This window comes from Cryptomeria japonica, chromosome 10, assembly GCF_030272615.1.
Source record: "Cryptomeria japonica chromosome 10, Sugi_1.0, whole genome shotgun sequence".
Lineage (NCBI taxonomy): Eukaryota > Viridiplantae > Streptophyta > Pinopsida > Cupressales > Cupressaceae > Cryptomeria > Cryptomeria japonica.
This window is the reverse complement of record NC_081414.1, coordinates 230,865,278-230,889,083: the sequence shown is the minus strand read 5'-3', so window position 1 is coordinate 230,889,083 and position 23,806 is coordinate 230,865,278. Positions and strand designations below refer to the sequence as shown.

General features: G+C 34.6%; 1 protein-coding gene across 1 annotated transcript; it reads right to left on the bottom strand.

Moving 5' to 3' along the window:
* Positions 1 to 3,121: 3,121 nt before the first annotated feature.
* LOC131077777 (agamous-like MADS-box protein AGL11) lies at positions 3,122 to 4,420 on the bottom strand. The gene has a single exon (XM_058015327.2). The coding sequence runs from the start codon at positions 4,411 to 4,413 to the stop codon at positions 3,325 to 3,327; it is 1,089 nt and encodes a 362-aa protein (XP_057871310.2). The 5' UTR covers positions 4,414 to 4,420; the 3' UTR covers positions 3,122 to 3,324.
* Between the last annotated feature and the right edge of the window lie 19,386 nt (positions 4,421 to 23,806).

Here is a 23,806-nt window from a genome sequence, read left to right as displayed (position 1 = left end):
TTGTAGTATCGGAATAAACTGAATAACTGAACTCTATATAAGGAAAGAAATCATTAATAAATATTAAATATAATTAAACTATAAATGGGTGCTTATACTCTAATAGAGACACACATTATCATCATAAATACATAGTACAGTATATGATTTCTCAGCTCATTTACCTATTTTCAACTTAGAATTTATTAATACATTAATATTTCAACACAACGCAATGTAAGCTCGAATAATTTTGGGTCTCTATTACATTACACTTAGCCTCTCCTTCTAATCCTATACCCTCATATCGCTGCTCCTTCCTCTGCACCTGGAGGATCTCCTGCTATAGATCTTGTTATAGTCATAGGATATATAATAGTATGCATGCTTCAATGACTTAGTAATCATGTCTCTTTAAAGTCAATTGCATGCCTAGAGACTACAATCACTGGCATTGCTCATATCCTCTAATGATGTCGCATGTCACTTGTTTGACATTTGCCTTGCCTGGTCAAGGTCAACATCAAATCCTTGCAATCTTTAACAATTAAATGTACTGAAAACATTTATTACATTCTTCAAAGTTAAAACCTTTCCTAATCATCAAGACAATCAGAAGTAAAACCATGACATGTCCTAATCAGCTATGAAAGTCTAAATAGATCCTATTCTTGCTGCTGCAGATATATTTGGAGAAAATAATTGGCAGACAAATATTTACAAGTGGCAACAATAATGTGTTTGTATTAAGCACAATATAAATATATCACCATGCTTGGCAATTTGGTAACTGCCTCTAACTATCGAGGATACTTAATCTATATAATTAGGTTCCCTAGCCAAAATCTTACAATAATCAATAGAGAATTCTGCAGGGAGAGAATTACCAGCATCAACAAATTAGAGCAGACAAGTACTTATAAAGCAAGACAGAAGATTGCAGTGTTCATCTGCTTGCCTAACAGAAAATATGACAAAGGCATTCCCAATGATCCTATAGGATGTAAGCATAATATCTGGTAAGTGGAAACAACATTTAGAGAGATATTTCTCTCAACAAATCCTGTAATTTAGAAGATGACAATGAAGGCCTCCTTTCTAAATGTCAAACAAACATAGCTATTCAGTTTTAAGTAATTGTTATGCATGTACAGGTCCTTCAAACGTTAAGTTTCATTGGCAAATGTTTATGCAAACTAAGTTTCCTTTAGAACAGGAACAATGTGTGTCTTGAAGGATTGACAATCTTATAAAGAAGGAATGGAAATGTTTCAAACCTCCTAACTCAAGAAAACACACCTGATGTAGTTGATATAGTGATGTCAACACCAATGTAGCTCCCAACAACTTCACTAGGTATGACACAAGGAATTGCAAGGTTCTTGTAAAACCGATCGACTCTTCCTCTTGCTTGTACTGATCAACTCTTTGATACCCTTGTTTCCAAAGAACTCTCAGGATGCAAGCAAACTATAGTATCTTCCCTACCACTTTAGAATTGTTCAAGGAGTTGTTCAGATAGACATTACACTTACCACCAGCCAAATCCAGACAATTAGATAAGATTAACAAATACTAGTGAGTTAAACAATCTAAGACTACATAAGCATCTCCTGCAGTAGGGCTGATGCTTATCATGAGATACCTTGATTAGGATGAAGTAAAGTATTTTGCATGTTCATCTGCTACAGACAAAAGCCTTGCCAAAATATTAATATATGTGGAATCAAGACTTAAATCCTTGAAATTACACAAACGTTGTCAAGCAGATCTTCTCAGGCAAGAAATTTGAATGTATAACTTTCCCAATATGGTCTTTCTTTCCTTATAATATGTAATAGAATTCATAAACAGCTTTGCAGTTCTACAAAAGGAAGCACAACCTTTTTCCCAAATATAACTTAAATTTCCTCTTAGGGAGTCAGTACAGAAGGCGTATCATCAACATGCACCCACCCAGTCATAGAAGCATTCACTCCAGGCCTATTTTGTCACAAGACTAAAACATCTGAAAATAACTCAATAACCATAATTTAATGTTGAGAAGGAATAAGAAATCCAATTGAAGACGACAATACTAAAGCATAGTTAGAACAAACTTCCTAATCTTGTAAATGTAATCTGTCTTGCGCAACATTGAGTGAATGCTCTTCCTTTCTTAGTCTCCAATCATTCAAATAAACCCTGGCACCAATCACTTTCTTTCACAAGAACTTTTATCATCTGTGCATGTACATCTGATCTCTATATGCTCGATTATCTACTCTGCTTAAGAATTTCATGACGCACTGTAAATGTTGATCAGATTTTTACTTCTGAAGGGTGTAATTTGAGAAATTTGAGAAATATATACAAAATATTTGGAAAAAGAATATCAATAAGCCTGATTCTTTCCAATACAGACTTGAGGACACAAATAATTCTTTTATATGTACTTGAATTTTCTTTTAGGTTCATAAAAATACATAAAACATGTTCTCATCATGCCAATCAAATATGAAACAAAGAAAGCCTTATGGAGAACACCTTCCATTGAAAAGCAAAACATGGGTAAGTGTTGCAGCAATCCATTCAAAGCCAAATACAGTAGAGAAAGCAAAACATGTGCTCTTTCTATGCAAAATTTGATCCACGAGTAAATAACACTGTACTTGCTGGTATATAAAATGAAAAAGAGGATTATTTCCAATGAATATATATTTGATAAAGTTTGTAATTAATAGGCGTAAAACAGGATCTATTATGGTTCTATAAATAAAATATTCAGCCAATCTCGTTTGTGTAACTAAAGGATAAAGCTCAATTCCGAAACACAATAAAACTGTAAATTTGTCACTCAGCATAGTCATACAAAACTTTTATATCTAAACAGAATCATTCCAATTGCAGCATTGAATACTTTAGTTTAAAGCAATTGTTGAATTCACCAAGTACCAACTACGCATGTACATTCAGTAGCTTCTAGAAATCAAGAAGTTGGCAGTGATAAAAACCTTTACAATAAGGACTTCGAAAATTCTCATAGTTGAGAAAACTTTGTCTGATAATTGACCAGTAACATTCAGACCTATTTTCCATTCTATACAATAAAATAAGAGATATTTTTTTATAAAAACATTAAAACATATTTATATTTTGACATTAAAAAACATACAATGACAGAAAGTTCTCGTATTCTATAACTAAGACTAATACTGTTAACCCCACGTGAGCTTCTCACAGGGCACAAATTAGTACGGTTTTTGTAATCCCATGACCAAAATGAAAATGCTTCAATTAGTTCTAGATGATCAATGCCTTTATTCTAACCAAAATTGTATGTTATTTATTGCAAGATCAACTCCATCAAAATTGTGGGTTGCAAGCTTGCCCTCTTATGGCTCCATATTCATCTCCTTGAACATTGGGTGGAAATTCTAATGAAGAAGTTCCAGTAATGTCACTGGTGGGTTGCCAAAATCCCAATTGTCTATCTGCAGAAATCCATTTATGCATGTCTGCTGTTCGAGAGGAACCAAAAGGCTGATATTCTCCTAACATAGATGATAAATTCACACCATCATATATATTTGAGGGAGCCTGAGACAGCTGTTGTTGGTTCATTGATCCTGATATTTCTACGGGAGCAAAATCAGTATCTTGACTGGGTAAATCTGCGAAAGACATTGGTTGGATCCCAGAATCTTGGGCAAACTCATTACCACCATTACCATCTGCATTCAATAAACCTTGGTTGTCATCCGTCAAAGCGTATGGTACTGGATAAGGACTAGTCGTATTCCATAAAGACCGTGGGACTGAACTATAGAAGTCAGGGACTAAAGATGGGTGAAGCCTTGTATTCTCATAAAGAGGCTGTTGATTGTATTGTTCCATGAACATTTCATTCATGGAGGGAGAAGCACTGTTGTCGTTGATTCTTAATGATAGCAAATATTCTGCACGTTCAATTACTTTGTCTTTAAGCATCTGCAATGAAGATGAAAACTCCTTCAGCTCGTTGATTTGGAGATCCTGTATATTCATCTTCCACCAAAAGTCTTTTTTTTCATAATTAAACCCAAACCCAGTACAAATATTCTGTCTTTCCCTCTCTAGGAGCTCTAAATGCCTTTTTTGAGCATCATGATCTTGAAGAAGTTGGTTGTACTGCTTTCCAAGCTTTTGAGTGTTCTCTATTTTCTCACTGTCTGCAGAGACAGGGACATCCTGGAGCTTGTCAATTACAAAATCAATGGAAGGGTGTCCAAATGGGAAGACTTTCCCCGCAGGAGAGAAGACAATGATACCAATTTCTGCCCCACACAAAATGCAAAGCTCACTAGCCTTCTTGAACAGGCCCATTCTCCTCTTGGAAAAGCAAACCTGCCTGGCATCTGAGTTTTCTATCCTCTTTATCTCTATCTTCTGTCTACCCATCTTTCTAGACACCATAACAACATCAAACATACCTGGTCAACACATCTGTAAAAATTATTTCAAACTCCTAAATACAATGAAGAAACCCACATCAAATTCATTCCAACTTTACAATAAGTAACATCAATTCACATGATCATGAAACCAAAACATCAAAGTACTACTGAAAACCATAAACATATTCAAATTGTATAAGAAAATGATCTTTACAGCAGTAAAACTGACATGGAATTTATGAAGAGAAGATCGTAATGCCACATGATTATAATGATAAAAATAAAAGAGAATGAAAGAATAAAAAACTTACGTTGGATATTCACAGATCAGTTCAGTCAGCTTTTCTAATACCTACTGCAGAGGTTTTACATTTTTCTTTTTGGCATCAACATAGTGGAGACAATTTTCTTTTAGGAGTCCAGATTAATTTAACATTTTCTCTTCTTTTGCCATAGCACTGCAGTTTAATTATGAGTTGAGTATTAAAAGATGAAATTTCCTGATTGAAACATTGTCTGTAAGAGATAACATGAATGTTAAACATAGAAACTCCTTAAAACTGGGTACACAGACAACGTTCTTCGGCTATAAAACAGCTTCAAAAATGGAGTTAAAATTCATCTTCTTTAGAATACATTTGAAAGTATATAAAAACGCATAATATTGAACTCTAAACCTATTTAGACCTTTATTTTAAAATTTAACATATTAATTTGGTATACGAGCTTGTTTTAACAAATTATAATTAGAATATATTTTTTCAAACCTTTTTATTTACCAGGCACATGGATAATCATTTTGAACTAAACATCACCCTAATAAAATTGAATATTCCTATAAAATAAAAAATAAATTTATATATTTAGACTGAGTTTTAAAATAATTGATAATGATGGTGTTTTGTTGGTTGATAGGGTTGATTTGTTAATATATGTTAGTAGGGGAGATTTGAAAGGAAGGGAATTTATGGAACTCCTATACTAACTATTTTTGTGGAGTAGGGATTAAGAATTGTGCTATATGTTAATTTAGAAATATTATGTAAAAAAATAGAAGTTATTATTTTTGGATTTTAGATTTAAAGGGGTATCTTTAGAGTGGTGAAAATTTCCTCCACTCAAAAAATTTGTTATGACATGTCATTCATCTATCATTTTTAAATTCTTGTCAATAATTTTTTAGATTTAGTTATATAATTGTATATTTAACATTCCTTGTTGCTAAAAAATATTCATGGTGCCACAAGTTTCTTATAATTTTGAAACTTAAAATTTTAAGCTTGCCTTATAAAATCCATAGGACCTTTGCTTGTAAAAACTGTTCAAAATTCTCAACAACACGTGTAGAGATATTTTAAGAACCCCTCTCTCTGGAATTGCGTTCTTATAATTTGTAAGCTTAGAAATTCTAATATGTGGATTAAAATTTTTATAAATATAATTAATAATTAATATATAAATATAATATTTTTAAATATATAGGACATTTCCATGAGATTATTGGTGAAAGAGTATATGGAAGGATGCTATTAGGATAAAAAGTGGAATCTTCTTCTCCCTTATGTTAATTTTGCATACCATTGTTATTTTTGTGATGAGATTTTTGATGGTGATGTTCATTGGTCAAAGATCTAGTTTTATAAGGGCCTTCCTAAGGACAATGCCTTCCTTTGGATCACTTGGCACGATCAGGCCTTGGCATGGGATAAATTATAGAGAATGGATTGGCAAGGCCCCTTAAAATGTGTTATGTGTGGTAGAAGTGGAGAAGATAATAATCATCTTTTCACACACTTGTTAAACACACACCAAGACTAAGATGGGGGGTGAATCAGTCCCGATCAATTACTTAAGCTTTATCAACATAGTCTCAATCTTATCAACAACAATGAAAGATGAAACAACGAAATAACATGCACAACAGAACACTAGATTTACTTGGAAAACCCAAACCAAACACCACAGTGAGAGTCAACTCACAATATATGAATAAGATTACAATATTGTATTAGGCTCACTGCCAAGGAAGCACACTGCTACCTAAAAGACTTGCAAGCTAAGATGCACTATCTTAGGGAAAGATACAAGGGACTTGTAGGTTGAGATGCACTACCTCAAGGCAATATACAAAACTTGCAAAGAAGACTCATTGTCTCTAAGCAAGGTACATGAACATATGAATCAAAATGAATAGGCCTTCAACAACACTGCTTCCAACAATCTCCAAGTATGAAGATGTCCTTGAATATCTCTCTCAAGCAACCAACTTCACAACAATCACTGCTCACTTTTGTTGCCTTAACTTCGCATCACTAACTCTTCAAATGATATGATCATGTAAGCACAACATACACATTGATTCACACACTCATACACACCATTAGCACCAATTTGATCTTCTATATATACCATCTTCTTATTTGCAAGCATCAATTAGGTCAATCGGAGCAAAGGAAAAATATAAGTCCTTTTAAATTGACCACCAAAACATACTTATGGTGAAAGCAATCCAATCCAGGAGATATAGAGGACCTAAAAGAATCATATTGATTCTTTCTAAGCGATCCTATACAATTCACAGGCTATCATACATCCTCCAAGGTCGGCAACAAGGTAACATGTAGATAATCCACATAGCACATCACTAGTCATCCCAAAACATATTTTCTATATGAATAAAACCCAATGTGGATCCTCACACGCCAAGGCAGGACCAAAACTCAATGCAACACAACCTTCAAAACAAGCGAAGACACCCAAGGACACACTACAAACAAGAGAACAACTTTTATCGTATGAACCAAAGCAATTACCATGAAATACACATATCAAACATAATGCATCATCAAATAGGCCTTCTAGCATCATGTGAAGCATGCAAGGATGCTCCTTGAACATCCAACATCATTCCTAAGAACTTATTTCTTCTTTCCACATCAAGACCATACTGACACAACACAATTGATACAAAACACTTCATTCTGGAGAGCCAAGGAAACCGGTCATGCACTAAACACCATTATCACCTCTCATAGACATCACTAGAATCTTAAAAAAAAGAATTGAGACACAACAAAAGATTTATAAACATGTCCTCCAAGCCGCAATACCTAAAACATCAATGCGGAGAAATGCAGATCATTTTTCAAACAAATTCTAATAGACTATACTATCAACAAACAACAATCACCAACCACATCAACTGCAACACCAGGGACTTGAAAAGATAAGAGTGCAATATCCATAGAGCATAAACATTATGTTCAAGTCCACAAGACCATATCATCAAATGTAGAGGAATGTTGAACATTCTTTAAGACAATCATTAATATAAATTTTTGTGCCAACATACATCAACAAACTTCTCGAGATTGAAATATTTTGGAAATATTTTCTCACTTACTACAAGATTTTCATTCTATTTCCATGAATTCAATTCTCATCTTAATATCTCAAACCATCTAATCCTCATCATGTTATATTTTTCATTAGACACATTGTCAATATCATTAACTATATCAACACATCATATTAAGTGTAGACATCAAACACCAAGAAGGTGGACATCCACAAACTATTTGCAACCAATATTCCTATGTCAATCTCCCCATGCCAGTCATACAAACCATAATGACAACAATTGATAATTAACTATCAACACTCTCCTCATACTTTGACAACATATAGCTTCATCATCACTACCTCAAAAATTGCAACAAGCTACTAAAATGTCTAATATGCAAACTAGAGTCCTACTCATAACTGTTAGAGAAAAAAACCTAAATGATAATGATTGAATTGAAAAGATTTAATTTAGACAATTAGAATGTATAACTGAAGAAATAATGTAAATTTGAGACTAGTTATGATGTATATCTAAAGCTTAATGGTAGAAACATAAGAGTAACATGAAATCATACCAAATCCCTTAGGAAGAGGTACAAGTCATTCATCAGTCAATGATTCTCTATCATCGTCCAATGTCTCTTGAAGCATCCATGGTTGAATGAATGAATGTTGAAGAATTTATTGATTTACAAATATGAGACTCCTTTAAAGCAACACCTTCACTTCACTAGAATACCTTCAATTGCATAATTGTTTCTCTCCAAAGATGTCAAAAGATTATCACAAATGAGGAAGTGAATTATCTTATATATGAAATCTTAGGTTTGAAATTGATGAAAAATTGACCTAGATTTGTCATTTATTCATACGATATGAGATACCAAATTATCCTCCCAAAATTCTAGGAAAAAAGTGCACAACCAAGGGGGTATGACCATTCAAGTCCCAACAAATTTATCCCAAATTTTTAGGGATGCAAGATAATGGGTTTATAATGCTAAAGCTCGATGGCTCAAACCATGAGGTATAGATATGTGGAATGTATTTTGGAAGTTGTAACTAGGGTAGGGTTAAGGATAAATCAGGATAAAATGATTAAAGGGCACACCTAGAATCAAGGGCCCAATTTATAGAGCATGATGTTATTTAAATTAATAAAAGACTCAAATTCTAATACATTTATTAAATTACATATGGAAGTCCTATAATGCTTAAAATAATGAGACATACTAAAACAAGTGCTAACTAAGCATGGACTTAAACACCCTAATTAAAGGTGTACAATTTATGATGCTACATTTATCCCTCACTTTAGCAGAGTCATATGGCACTACATGCATATGCAAGATAAAATATAAAAAAGTAAACATTTATGTAAAAAGGATATATCCATATGTGTCGAACAAAGTCCCCAATGTAGCAGTAACTACAATACAACATTAGGAACCACATTCTACAAAACTACTTTGTTAGTTAAAATCAATAATGTCCTAGAATGCTTACTAAGAGTGATGAAATTTGAAGGGAGTTGTATGCCCCTTGTTTTTGCTTGTTAATTAGGAGTTAGAAACAGGGTATCATGTTTACCACTTTGAATTATGTTATGTAAGTGATGAAAAATGCATGTAATAAGGTTCGCTACCAAATCAAATTACTCAATAGGAATTTTAAAAGATAGGAAATTGAATCACAATTCTAACGCAACAAACGACATGTGAACCAGTGTCCTCTAGCTCAAGATATAAAGGATTAAGTAAAAAATAGAAATGAGGGTTTTGATAAAATTACCTTTAAATAATGGCAAATGCATTGTTCCTTTGTCTCATTCACATTCTTGTTTTGAAGTGTAGAAAAGGAATCTACCAAGGAAAAATATTGAGTTGATGACTAGATGTTCCCACAAGGATAGAGAACTGGTGGTAGTTAGTCAAGGAGGGTCTTCCACTAGACGAGGTAGGTTAAACAACCTGGCTTTTTTATTTTTATTTATTTTGATATGTTTATTTAAGTTGAAAACCAAAAATTTCCACATGGCTCACCCAAGGTGGGCATGTTAATCCCACTAGGGTGACATGGTCCCACAAGGGCACCATAGTCCTAGAAAGGACCATATGACACAATTGGGGTTAGAACATCGTGACTATGTTGATTATGATATTGATGGATCATTTTGATGATTTTATTAGTAGGAACTACCCTATATGTGATAACATGTTGGATGTTATATGTATAACTTCCTTTAGAGTCAACTCTCCAACCTTGATCAGGATGAGAGGAAATTGCTTCGAGATGTGGGACTGTATTAGGTATACTACATGTCAGTGATGGAATATCATGAGTTGATGTTGATGACCCTAATGGAGAGGTGGGATGCAAATATATCTACTTTCCATCTTCCTACTGGAGAGATGGCAGTCACCTTAGAGGATGTGTACTGCATTCTACGACTAATGGTGCTAGCGAGGACTATGAGGTATTAGTCAAATCACTCACAAGTGGAGGTAGAGAGAGATCACATATATTACATTGTTCGAGGGGCCCTCAAAGATTTGAGTGGTCGAATATACATCTAGTGATTACTAAACACTACAAGAGAGATTGCATTGATTCAAAGGATTATGATTGCTATAGTGGGGCTAGTTGTATGTCCGATGGGTGAGCCACTCATATGCATGGAGGCTTTACTCATATTATTTGTGAGATGAAGGAGCAACACATTGTATTTGCATGGGGATATCATGCTCGCACATCTCTACAATGACTTAAAGGAGTCTGTATATTATGAGGGTAAGAGATTAATGACTTTCACATTGTTGCAAGTATGGATGTTTGAGCATATATCATTCATGAGGCCTACAAGATTTCTCATAGATATCTCCTTTGACAAGCATCGAGTGCATGCATATCCTTGTAGTAGACCATTGCAAAGAGGATATTTGTTATACTGGAGATTTGTGATGGATCCTCTACAATGTTGCTATCATATGGAGGCCATATAGATGCATGCATGTTTGGGATGAGAAACATATCCAGTGATGACAGATGTAATGAGACTATCTACTGGAGGGTCACCATAGCTACATCATCATTCTATTTTACTACGATAGAGTGATGAGATATTTTGGTCTAATGTAGGGCTATCACACGACAGTGTCAACCTACATATGACATTCTCAAAGTGTTGTGAAACCAAGGTCCTTACCCAAACCAACATTATATGATGTAGAGATTATTAATGAGGAGGAGGAGGAGAGGTGGCATGTACTAGCTCCACTATGAGAGGATGATGTTGGTCTTCAATGTACATATACAAGGTATCAAGAGACTACATATCCAGGTGTCATGTTTCCACTAGAGTAACCAACAAAAGATCCTTAGCCATGGGTCAAGCTATCAGATCCAACTAGTTGAGAGGAAGAGGATGAGGCAGCTAGAGAACATAGTGATGAGGGTGAGGAGTAGGAGTAGGGTGAGAGTGATGCTCCTAGTCAATCAAAAGGAGAGATCCAAAATGCAAACCTTCCATAGTCAGAGTACATTCTCGTACAAAGGATGATGGCATGCCCCTGTAGAGGCCTTCCTCGAGAGCATGTAGTTCATCACCACTGTTAGTACATTTCGAGATGTCAAGGTCATATGAGCGAGGGGAGTCTAGCAAAGATATGCCCCTAGGCACAGTATCTCAGTCTCCATCCTCTTCTAATCCTACTTGATTGGAAGGGGATCCAAGTACAATATGTGATTGATTTAGATATTTGATTTTCTTATATTTTGATGATGATATATGTATATGTGACTAACATGAATTTCCCTTCCCCTCCTACAACCAATGCACAAGGATGGCACAAAATTATTTGCAACGTTCTTGGAGAAATCATCAAATCAATGCACATCCCATGGTCTTGTCAAGTCACACATAGATCTCAACAGAGTGGTGGCATGAGGATTTATTTGATTCTATCAAGATAGAGCTCGAGGTTGCACAAGAGGAGAGGAAACAACCACAATGTGAGCTCATGGAGTCTAGGGCAGAGACAATAATGTACAGAGGTATGATGTTGGAGAGAGATAGGAGTTCCTCTAGGAGTTATGCTCTATGTCATCTCACCTACACACCTCCATGGGAACACCATGCCCAGGACTAGAGGGCTCAGGTTGTCATCACTCGAAAGATAGATGATTGTGCATGACTAGACACCACATTTTGTATGAGTGGTGATATTGTGATATGTATTGAAACCTGCATATATATGATGATGTTTTCATGTTTGTCCCTTTTAATATACAAAACAATGTGTTATATTGCTTCAATTAAAAGTAAAAAGTATGGTAATGAACATGTATATCTAACGTAATGCTCACGTGATTGATTAATCAATTTCATCATAACTAAATTGATACATGTGTGATTTAACTAAACAAAATAATTATTTGATTAAATTCTACTATTGATTATGTAACATGTACCTTTGTTAAATTAAATGTCTATGTGATCTAGCTAAAATATTTCTTAACTAAACACATCATGATCTAACTAACATAGTACATATAAAAATTGAATGATAAGCTAACATAAAGAAATGTAAATTCTTAAGAACTTACACAATGAAATCAAGGCAACCTAATTTTATTGAGAATGAAGCAATGCATACTAAATAACAAGTATATCTAATATACCATGCTTTAAAGATGAACATGCTAGCATACCACATTATCAAGAAGTTGAAAGAGAGAAGGAAAGGAAAGAGAAAAAGAGATAATTAGGCATAGTATCTGCAAAGATGAATACCATTTATGGGCTCTTTCAGAAGCATACCTTCAATATCTGCTATCTTGTAAGCACTTGATCCATAGATGATAGTAATAATGTATGGCCCAAGCCGATTCAGAGTGAATTTTTCTTTTTCCCTCAGTAGAGCAATTATGTTGCCTTGATTCTCATAGAGCACCAAGTCACCTATGGAGAAAGAGCATTGGAAAACCTTATCATTGTAGCTTTGTTGTAGAGTCTTATGATAATCTTGAATATGTTTGAGAGCATTTATATGTTGTTCATCGAGAATGTCAAGTTGTTGAAGTTGTTGTTCTCTATAAGGGTCATCATAAATTATTCCCTTAAGAGAAATTTGCTATGAAGGATTTTCTAACTCCAAAGACATAATTGTGTTAGCACCGTAAATAAGATTATAAGGAGTTGTACCTATAGCTATATGAACACTATTTCTATAGGCCCATAAATCATAAGATAATTGAGTATGCCAATATTTACCATGCTTATTGACAATCTTAGGAAGGATTTATTCGATAATCCAATTAGAGGCTTCAGCTTGGCCATTTGAATGAGTATAGTATGGAGTATATAATTGATTTTTTCTATTGCATTTCTCAAGGAACTTCTCCACATGTTTCTTTAAATTAAGTACCATTGTCTAAAATCGGAGTGGAAGATTATACCAAATTGAGAAATGATGTTGTTTAGAATAATTTAACAAATTGCATCAGTCATAGTGGATCAAAGAGGAATAGCCTCAACCCACTTCATAAAGTAATATATCACGATAATAATAAAGGTACATCCTTGTGAAGAAGGAGGGGAGATTTTGTTGATAAGATCCAAACCTTATAATGAAAATGGCCAAGAAGCAACTTGAGATCTAAGTTCATGAGCAGGAACATGGATCAAATTTTTATGTTGTTGACACTAATGAGACCCTTTGACAAATGAAAATGAATCATTTTCAATGGTTTGCCAATAGTATCCCATTTAGAGAAACCTTTGGACCAAAGATTTTTCACCAAAATGCCCCTCACAAGCCCCTGAATGTGCCTCCTCAAGGGAAATAGGGATCTTAGTTTTTTTGAGATAACAAAGAAGAAGACCATTATAAGCCCTTTTATAAAGGAAATTTGAGACAATAGTGTATCATGTAGAAATTTTACTAATGAAATCTCTAGTGTTTTTACTTGTGGAATCAGGAAAAGTACAATCAGCCAAATATAGAAAAATATGAGAGTACCATTCATCAAAGTCTAAGTTGTAACAATAAGAAACCTCACTAGAGTTATAAAAAAAAGTAGGTGAAGAAAGATTATGAATGATGAATTGATAGTCCACAAAAGGATCTTCAAGGGATATAATGGAAGTTGTGTTTGTCATTTCATCTGCATGTCAATTGTCATTTCGGGGGATGGGATCTATGGTGTAACAAGCAAAGTTGTTTAATAATGATAAGACTAAATCATAGTATCGAGAAAGTTTATTTTGTTTAGCCTGATATGTTCCCATAACTTGTCTTATAATCAGTTGTGAATCAGCAAAGATATGAAGGTGTTAAATTTTAAAGGATAAAATCACTTTTAGGCCAACAATAAGGGCTTCATATCCAACAATGTTGTTAGTACATAGGAAATTGAGTTGATAGGATAAAGGGATCAGTTTTCTTAAAGGTGGTATCAATATAACACCAACACCAAAGCTAGTTCGACACCTAGATCCATCAAAATATAATTCCTAAGTTTTGTTGACATCTCAAGGAAGAACAAGATCATCAAGAAATGAATCTTGGTTATGTAAAGTAAGAGGAGAATAATCATCAACCAAATGGTTGGTTAAATCTTGTCCTAATTTAATAATATTTTGAGAAACAAACTTAAGGTCAAACTAAGTTAAAGACATAACCCATTTTGCTAAGTGTTTTGAGAGATCAAGTTTAGATAAGAGATGTTTTAGAGGATCAAATTTAATAATAACATGTGTTTCAACATTTATGCCTGAGATCAAGGCTAACCTATGCATACTGATAGAATTATCAAATAGGTGTCATGGGGAGCACGCTTGTCTCATCTACCCACTTGAGACATGTCAATGATTCCAAAGTATGTTTTGTGTATCCTCCAAATTTATATTGTGGGCGAGCAAGTAGTGTAGATTAGGAAATCAAGTTAAGAAATCAAACTTGTTATAAGGTGTGCACCCTTGGTCTCCTTATGATGTGCAATATAGTGCTTGGGTTTGTGACATGGCTTAACTGCCTCCAGTGGATTTTATAATTCTAGTGGTTGTATCAGGCATTAACAAGTAGATCTTTCGGTACAATGACAACCATACTTCTAACAAGTAGTATCAGAGCCTGGATCACAAGTTCAAACGCCCTTGCTTGCACTAGGGAGGGATTGTTGCCAGGTGTGCACCCTTGGTCTCCTTGTGATGTGCAGCTCAGCGCTCGAGTTTGTGACATGGCTTAACTACCTCATGTGGATTCTATAAGTCTAGTGGTTATATAGAGAATTAACAGGTTCGTCTTTTGGTGCAGCGACAGTCGTACTTCTAACAAAACCATTGCATGAAATTCATCTAAGCTAATCAAAAACTTAAATAATATGCAAATAATTCCTACTCTAACCAATATAACTACTGAAATGAAAACATGAATTAAATGTTGATCAACTCTTCCATGATTCTTCAATAAAGCTATGTTGTTCTTCCTTTCATCTCTAATTCTGATATGTTGTTCTCATTGTGCAAGTGCAAATATGAAATGAAAGTAAGGATGTGATATTCAAGATTTACTAGAAAATATGATTATGCAAGATAGAAATGCTAATTGTTAATTGCTAGATTATTTCAACAAAGTAAGGATGCCTACAAATGGATTATTGCTAAGCTATTTCAATAGAATAATGATAGGAAAATTAGATGATTAGATTGATGAAAGAGACCTCAATTTATAGAAAACTTAAAACTCAACCGATAGACATGATTGAAAATATTTTTGGTTAATCGAACAGACGTGATTGAGTGCATAGCAAAGCTGTCATTCAAGGATGAAAATGATGAAGATAAAGTAGAGAAAAAGGAAGAAAGCTGATTTTCAACTACACATCTCATTTTTTAATTTAAAATTAAAATAAATGAGATATTTCCAAAAAGATTGATTTTTTAAAATCAAGATATTACTTCCCCAAATTTAAAAAATAGGAAGATAAATAGAAGAATGAATTAAAATTTAAGAAAAGCATATATTATCCTCATATGAGAGGATAAATATAGATAATTAAATAAATAAAATTTATTAAATATCTCATCTCAAAAAATTAGATAAAGATAAATTAATAAATAAAATTTATTAATTACCTTTACTTTGGAAGAATATAAATAAAATAAATTAATAAATATAATTTATTATTAGCATTTATGATTAAATTAATTAAATAAAATGAAATTATGTGATTAATGGGCAAAAGGGGATAAATAAATAAATTATTAAATTTATTTAATTAACTTTAGAAGAATTGTTAGTAAAGAAAGGGGTTTATTTAATTAAACCTAAAAGAGCAGATTAGACAAATTAATGCCCAAGAATTTAATTTGGTCAAATTAAGTCAAATTAGGTCAAATTAGGTGAAATTGGGAATAATTGGGAAGGTTCAGACCCAAAAAGGGAAGAATTGAGCCAAAATGAGAAAATTGGGTCAAACAGGGTAAAATCGGGTAAATCAGGTCAAAGTAGCTCAAAAGACTAAAATGGGACTGATTCGAAACCATGGGGAAGGAGAAGAGGTCAAAATGGTGTCATAAACTCAAAATTAGGAGAAAATGATGCAATCTAGATGAAAAATGGGAATAATTGAGCCAAAATGGAAAAATTAGGTCAAACCAGGTGAAAGTGGGTAAACTAGGTCAAAGTGGGTCAAAAGACTAAAATAGGATTATGCGATGCCATGGGGTAGGGAAAGAGGTCAAACTGATGTCAAAAACTTGAAATTGGGATAAAATTATCCGATCTGGATGGAAAATGGGAAACGGGGAATGACAAGATCAAAACAAGAACAAAATGACCTAATCGGGACAGGTTTTTGGGACTAATTGACATTACAGGATCAAAATGGGAATGAACTGACATCGATAGGATGGATTTTAAGTCAAAATGATATACCATACTTGAAATGGGATTAAAATGATGTCAACATGACAAAGAAATGGGAAAGGAGAAGCAAGAAAGGATCGCATGAATAATAAAGACTATTCACGCAATTAGGTTAAAAATAAAGAACACATGCATTTACCAATTTTTAGTGTCTAAATTTTGCCCGTCTTTGAGACAATGTGATTTAGAATATTATTTATAAGAAAATTCAATAAAAATCACATTAAATATTCCCCGAGTATGACAAGGTATAAGGGTGGCCCCTCGAGAAATTGATTGAAAAAAAATCTATAAAAAAGGTTAATTTGTCGACAATGACACCAGGATCCCAAAATCGCGAATGAAAGTGAAATCAGAGTTAAGTCACAAAGTTACAAGCTCGTTAAGGTGAGAAAGACCATAACCAATTCAAATGAGAGTGCATGTACATCCATTTAGGCAAGTAAGAGGGGTATAAAAGGGGGTGGGAGGGTGAAAAGAGTTCATTTTCACTCTCTTTTTTGAAAGAATTGGTTCTCTGGAACAAGAAGTTAGCAGGAATGGTGTAAATTCTAAGGGAGAATCATCATGGTGAGCATTTGCAGAGCTACCAACAACTGAAGGGTGCGGGACCAACAATATGTACCTTGGATCCTACTTGTTAATTTTTATTTGAGCGCGCTTTTCTAGGTTTAATTTTCTCATTTACAATGCTTTTTGGGGGCTATGGGATCAAAGTTGCATAGTTAAGTGTTTTTTATGTGTAGTTTACTGAAGAACTATGAATTGAGAGCTACAACTACACGGTTGACTAGGTTAAGCTGCACAACTGAGTAGGTTTTGATGCTTAGTTGACTGGGTCAACATGCAAAGAAATTAAGGTTTAGGGTTTGGGTCTAAATGAGATTAGGAATGGTTTGACCTAGGGTTGACTATGGTTTGGAGCTCATGTGCCTGATTAGAGTACTAAATTAGGGTTCCAAGTTAGGGTTTCTAAATAGGGATTGATACATAACTAATTGGATAAGAGGTTGTGATTAAGGTTAGGTTAACACAATGTTTGCCTCAATATCTCGTAGGTTGATCTTTTGAATTTATAGACTCATGAGAGTCGACCTTCATACCTATCACTGTGTCATTAGCTATGGGGATATGAGAGAGATTTCTTATTGCATTTAGGGCTATATCATATCACATATATGCCTGAGATAAGGGCAAATAGGACTCTTATCACCACACTAATAGAGCAATGACACTCTAAGATGAATTCATTTCATCTGTTGACAGAGACATGACAACCATACCAGAGGATGTGTGGTAGATACTTAGGATTCCTATTCATGGAGAGTTAGCTATGTACGATCCTGCTACTGTGAGAGAGGCTTTGAGATTTGAGGTGGAAGATGATGAGTTATGAATGATTGACTATAAGATTAGATGGGAGACAATGACAACTCAACTTTTGTGGTTGGTGACTATCATCATTGCAATGATAGCAAGATTGGTAGCAATAGATAGGAGAGGACATGGATTCCCTATTGGATGGGGATGAGTGTTAGATATGATGGTTATTAAGGGTACGATATTTTTGTGGGGGTCATGCATGCTTGGGATGTTATACTTTCATCTACACTGGGTGGCATAAAGATGAACATTGACTATTAGTAGCAAGTTGACTTTATTACATGTGTGGGATTTTGAGCATATAGCAGTCTGCAAAACTATACCAAACAAAGAGGTATGGACTAGACAACCTTATGTCTATTGTTATGATGGGGTGTTATCACATGGATCATTGAGACATACATTGTACAAGAGACATCAGCTAGACTACCTGAGGGATTTTTTGTGGAGACCATAGAAGGATTGTCTGGGTTGATCAGATGATGATGATGATCTTCCTTATTGTAGATAGGAGAGGTACCTAATAGGTAGGACTATTATGAGATAGAGGGTTATTGAGGTTCAGCTACTAGAGAGGGTACAAAGACAATTTGGGGAGCAACAAGATGTAACTACAGGTGTGGCATATTGTGTGGGATCCACCATAGAGTTTGGAGACTAGGGACCCGTGATTAGACCGCATGTAGCTTATATTGAGTTTGAGAAGTTACAGCCTAGATAGCGGGGTTCCAGACCAGATGTTATAGATGCAGGTACAACAATAGCGTATTGAGCTTGTTTGTAGGTCCACAAGACATAGACAACCACCTGAAAGGTATTTGTTTGATTATTGGAGATGTATTTTTTCTTTGAATACTAATGTGGATGAACCTAGATCTCTAGAAGAGGCATTAGGTATGAATGGTGCAGAATCCTATAAGATTGCTATGAAAGAAGACATCTTTGGAAGTATTGAGAAGTATAAAGCAATGAAAGTATTGAGAAGCATAAGGTTGTTCAACAAAAAGATTAGTTCAAATGGATGTATTGGGAAGTATAAAGCAATGTTAGTTGCGAAGGCTCCTCTCAATTTGAGGGTGTTAATTATGGTGATATATTTTATCCTATTGCAAAAATGACATCCATTAGGTTTTTGCTTTCTATTGTTGTTGTTTATGATTTAGAGGTCAATAAAATGGACGTAAAAATTGTTCTCCTTCATGGTGATTTGGAGGAGGATATTAAAATGATACAACTAGAGCACTACATGGTAAAAAATAAAAGTAATTTGGTTTGTAAATTGAATAAATCTTTTTATGGCCTAAAATAAAGTCCTAGGATGTGGTACCAAAAATTTGATACATATATGTTTAGTTTGTGATTTGTTCTAAATTAGATCATTGTGTTTATTATAACCTATATACACCTAAAAAATGGTCTGAAGATAATTAAATAAATAAACAATTATTTAATTAATCCCCCTTCCCAATTTAATTGAATTCATTAGCAATTTGATTAAATTTCCCATTCACCTGCTTATTAATAAATCTAAGGATTTATTTTATAGGTTCATTTCAATAGCCCCCTTTGATTAATTAATCTAAATTAATCAATCCTCCCCCCCCCATTTAATTCATTTCTTCTAATCCCCTAATTAATTAAAACAAATCAATTTATGAGTTGTTGAAAGTTAATCAACCTTTTCCTATTATTTGAATTTTTAAATTCAAATTCCCCACATGGCTCCTAACTTCTAACCACCTAACCTAACCACCCACTAACCTAACCCATTCCACCTAATATTGGGTTTAGCTAACACTATCCTATCTTGCACGTCCTAACCTCCTTATCCTAACCTCCTATGGGGTAGATATTCTCTCCTTGGGACACATGGCGCTTATGCCACATGTCTCCTCCCTTGGACACTTTCCCTCTTATGAGAAAGGTTCCTTGACACTTGTCACCACAGAGATGAAAAGTGTCCCTCCCTCTAGTCTCTTCTCCAACCTCCTCCAATTTGACCCTTGATATCTTTAGATTAAATCTTGACCATTGATTCCTACCACCTCACCCCTAGCCTTGGAAATCCTATAAATATCCCCCATTTTGGAGCACAAAGGATCCCATCTAATATCATTTAAACATTATTATTATAGGCACATCCCATCTCATCTCATTTCAAGCATTGTTATTATAGGCAATTGAATCTTAGATCTAGCTTAATTTGATCATATTCTAGCTTAATTGCATCATCATTTAGAATAATCATGCATCCCATTAGCATAATTATCTTCTTGGATCAATATAGCTTAATCATGCGATCATCTAGCTTGCACATCATATCATTTTAAATCCTTTGTCTTGGTGTAGTCAAGTCACTGGGATTGCTTATCTATATCTGAGAGCAAATCCACACTTGCATCTCTTAGGAGGCGATAGGTCGCTTTGTCACGGTTTATATTTCATTTGATTTCAATTTGCTAACCATGCTTGTAATGATCTATTGAGTGTATGTGTTGCAGTTGCAGGTACCCTACTTCACACACATGACATAACCTAATGGTGATCATTTCATGTACACTACATTATATGTTGATGATATGTTATTCATTGATAAAGGGAAAGGTATGATTTCAGAACTAATGTCCCAACTTGCTGCTAAATTTGAAATGAAAGACCTTGGTGCAATGAAAAACATTTCTGAGATGAAAATTAGAAGGGATAGAGTGAACAGAAAGTTATGGCTAGGCCATATTAAGTATGTGAATTTAGTTTTACAGAGGTTCAATATGCAAGATTGTAGACCATCATGCATTCCTTTTAAAGTTGAAACATAATTATTTGTTTCGGATTATCCTACATCCCCATCAAAGATGGAAGACATGAGTAGAGTGCCTTACTAGAGTGTAGTTAGACGTTTGATGTATGCCATGTTCTTCACTAGACCAGACATTATCCAAGCAGTGGGAGTTCTTCCCAAATATATGTCTAATGTTGGTAGAATTCAATGGGATGTAATTAAAAGGGTCTTTAGATATTTTAAGGGTACCTCAAAATATTCTTTGTGTTATCGTGGTAATTTGATAGGAAACTAGATTTCCCTTGATATTTATGGTTATGTGGATTCAAAATAGGCACGTAATGTTATTAGTAGGAGATCTACCAGTGCTTATGTGTTTACTTTATTTGGTGGCACAATTAGTTGGATGAGTAAGAGATAGGTTGTGGTTTCTTTTTCCACTACTGAAGTAGAGTATATGGTAGCTACTCATGCGTGTGAAGAAACCAACTAGCTTACAAGACTATGTTAAGATATTGGAATAAAACAAGGTTAGTAACAATTTATTGTGATAGTCAAAGTGTGATCTTCCTACCTAAGAACCTAACATTTCATGCTCGAACCAAACACATTAATGTTCAGTATCATTTTGTCTAAGATATGGTTGATGATGGCAGGGTGAACTTGGTTAAGGAAGAGACTTTGATTAATGTTGCAAACTCTTTAACTAAGGTGTTGGCCATTTGGAGGAATTGATTATGTGTTGCATTTATGTTTTGTCATTGATGTCAACACTAGTTGTTTTGGATGCTTTCTGGCACCCTTCTAGTTCCGGTAATATGTGTGGTTTCTGGATGGATTGGATCCGGCGTGATTTGGTATGCTCCAGTATGTTTGTGTTATGGAATTGGCTTATTCAGGTTCATATTCAGTCAGTTGGTTTTGTTCTAGTGATCGGATGCTATCCATCTTTCTAGCAAGCTTGGTTTGTGGTTCCGACAAAGGTTTCACCGGCAGAGCTTTGATGAAGATTTTTGATGATATGCATAAGTGGTGGTGGTGTGGCTTTTGGTGGAGATTCAGGATGCTAATGGTGATCATTTTTGAGACTTGGCGGATTGGTATCATTTCTTTAGCATATGTGGACCTAAATTGGGTCTCGGTGTATCTAGGTTATGGACCGGCTTAATGTAACGTGTGGATTGGACCTCTCGATGTGTTTCTGGGATTTCTTATGGGTTGGATATTATTTGTTTAGTCTTAGGCTGACATGTTTTGTAATTATGTAATTGGTTTATTGTCTGGTGGCTGACCTGATTGTTTATGGTTGAGGGTTTGTATATATATGATGTAAGATCTCATTGTAGATCATCATGGAATGGGATATGGGATACGTAATGAGTGAATAATGTAATATCATTCAGGCAGAGGATTTGGTCAATCATTGGAGATCAAATTGGGTTTATGTAAGAGGATTTAGTCCTCTGGTATTGAGCTTAACCAAAATTGTACTCAGGCATAGGAGATGCTATCTTTGTAGTTCATTCATTTCTCTGGATTGTAGTCTTGATTTCTATGTAGTCAATGAGACTCCTTTTGTGATGAGCAGTGATCTTGAGGTTGTTGTCCTTCCTGCAAGTGAAGGCCCCTCAATTGTAATTAACATACTTACTGCAAAAGTATTATCTGACAGTGGGTAGGCTTCCCACCGTGGTTTTTCCATTTACCGAGTTTTCCACATACAAATCTTGGTGTCATGAGGATGGTATTTATTATCTGATTATTCTTTATGCTTAATTGGTATATCTACTATTTCGATAATTGGTTTAAGCATTCTAGTATTAATGTTTTGGGTTTCGATATTAAAGTTTCAATTGTTTAAGGTTCTAGTAATCTGAGACAACTGATTCACCCCCCCCCTCTCAATTGTCTTCCGGTTATTTGAACTGTCTAACAATTGGTATCAGAGCTCTAGTCCTCTCTGCAGAAAGCTTAACCGCTTGATTAAGATCATATGGTGACTAACAGTTCAAGTTCATCTAGTTTATCTGGAGCTATCTTTTAGAGAGATATTCCTAGGCTTGATGGAACAAATTACAGTATGGAAGATTCAGATGGAGACTCATCTGAGATGTCTTGGCAAGGAGATTTGGGAGATCGCAAAGAATGGTGTTACACCTCACAATCCGACATCTAGAAACCCTCCTTTGGCAAACTTGGATAAGGAGCTTGAGAATGATTGTTGAAAAAGAGAAGCCCTCTTGTGTGCACTTTCTAATCAACAAATAATGGGATTAACTGACAAATCATCTACAAAGACTATATGGGATAAGTTGGAGACTCTTAATGAAGGTGACCCTACTGTGAAGATTGCTAAACTTGATGGTTACCAGGTGAGATATGAAAACTTGAAGATGGAAGAAGATGAAAGGATTACTGCATTCATGGAAAGGGTAAATGAGGATGTTATGGGAATTCAATATTGTGGTGGAACTCTGAGTGAAGATGAAATATTCTAAAGTTCTGAGAGCTTTACCACCAGCTTACAAGATGAAGGCTACCATAATTAATGAATTGAGAACAATGGCTAATACTTATGTCAACTGAGATATCTTTGTTGGGAAATCATTTGCTTTTGAGCTTGAAGAATTTGGATCTTCTAGAGCTATGAAGTGTGAACTTGCTTTTCATACATCTGCATCATCAACTGGCAAGCAAGATTGGAAAGCTTTATATGCAAAGGAATTGGATGATATGAAGAGAGAAGATGAAGAATTTGAGCAACTTGAAGCACTATTTTCTAAAGAGTACCTAAAGGACCGGTAGGAAGTAAGCATGAAGGAAAAGCACCTTTTAAATGTTTTGCATGTAACAAGATAGGTCATTTTGCATCTAGATGTCCTGAAAGGAATTCAAGATTTGAAGAAAGAGTTAGAAGATCTTTTAAGTCTAACTTTGGATATCAGAACAAGTATAAGTACAATAAAAACATAGAT

Coding starts and splice junctions, on each gene's coding strand:
- LOC131077777 (XM_058015327.2), bottom strand. CDS start 4,413: ATGGTGTCTAGAAAGATGGGTAGACAGAAGATAGAGATAAAGAGGATA.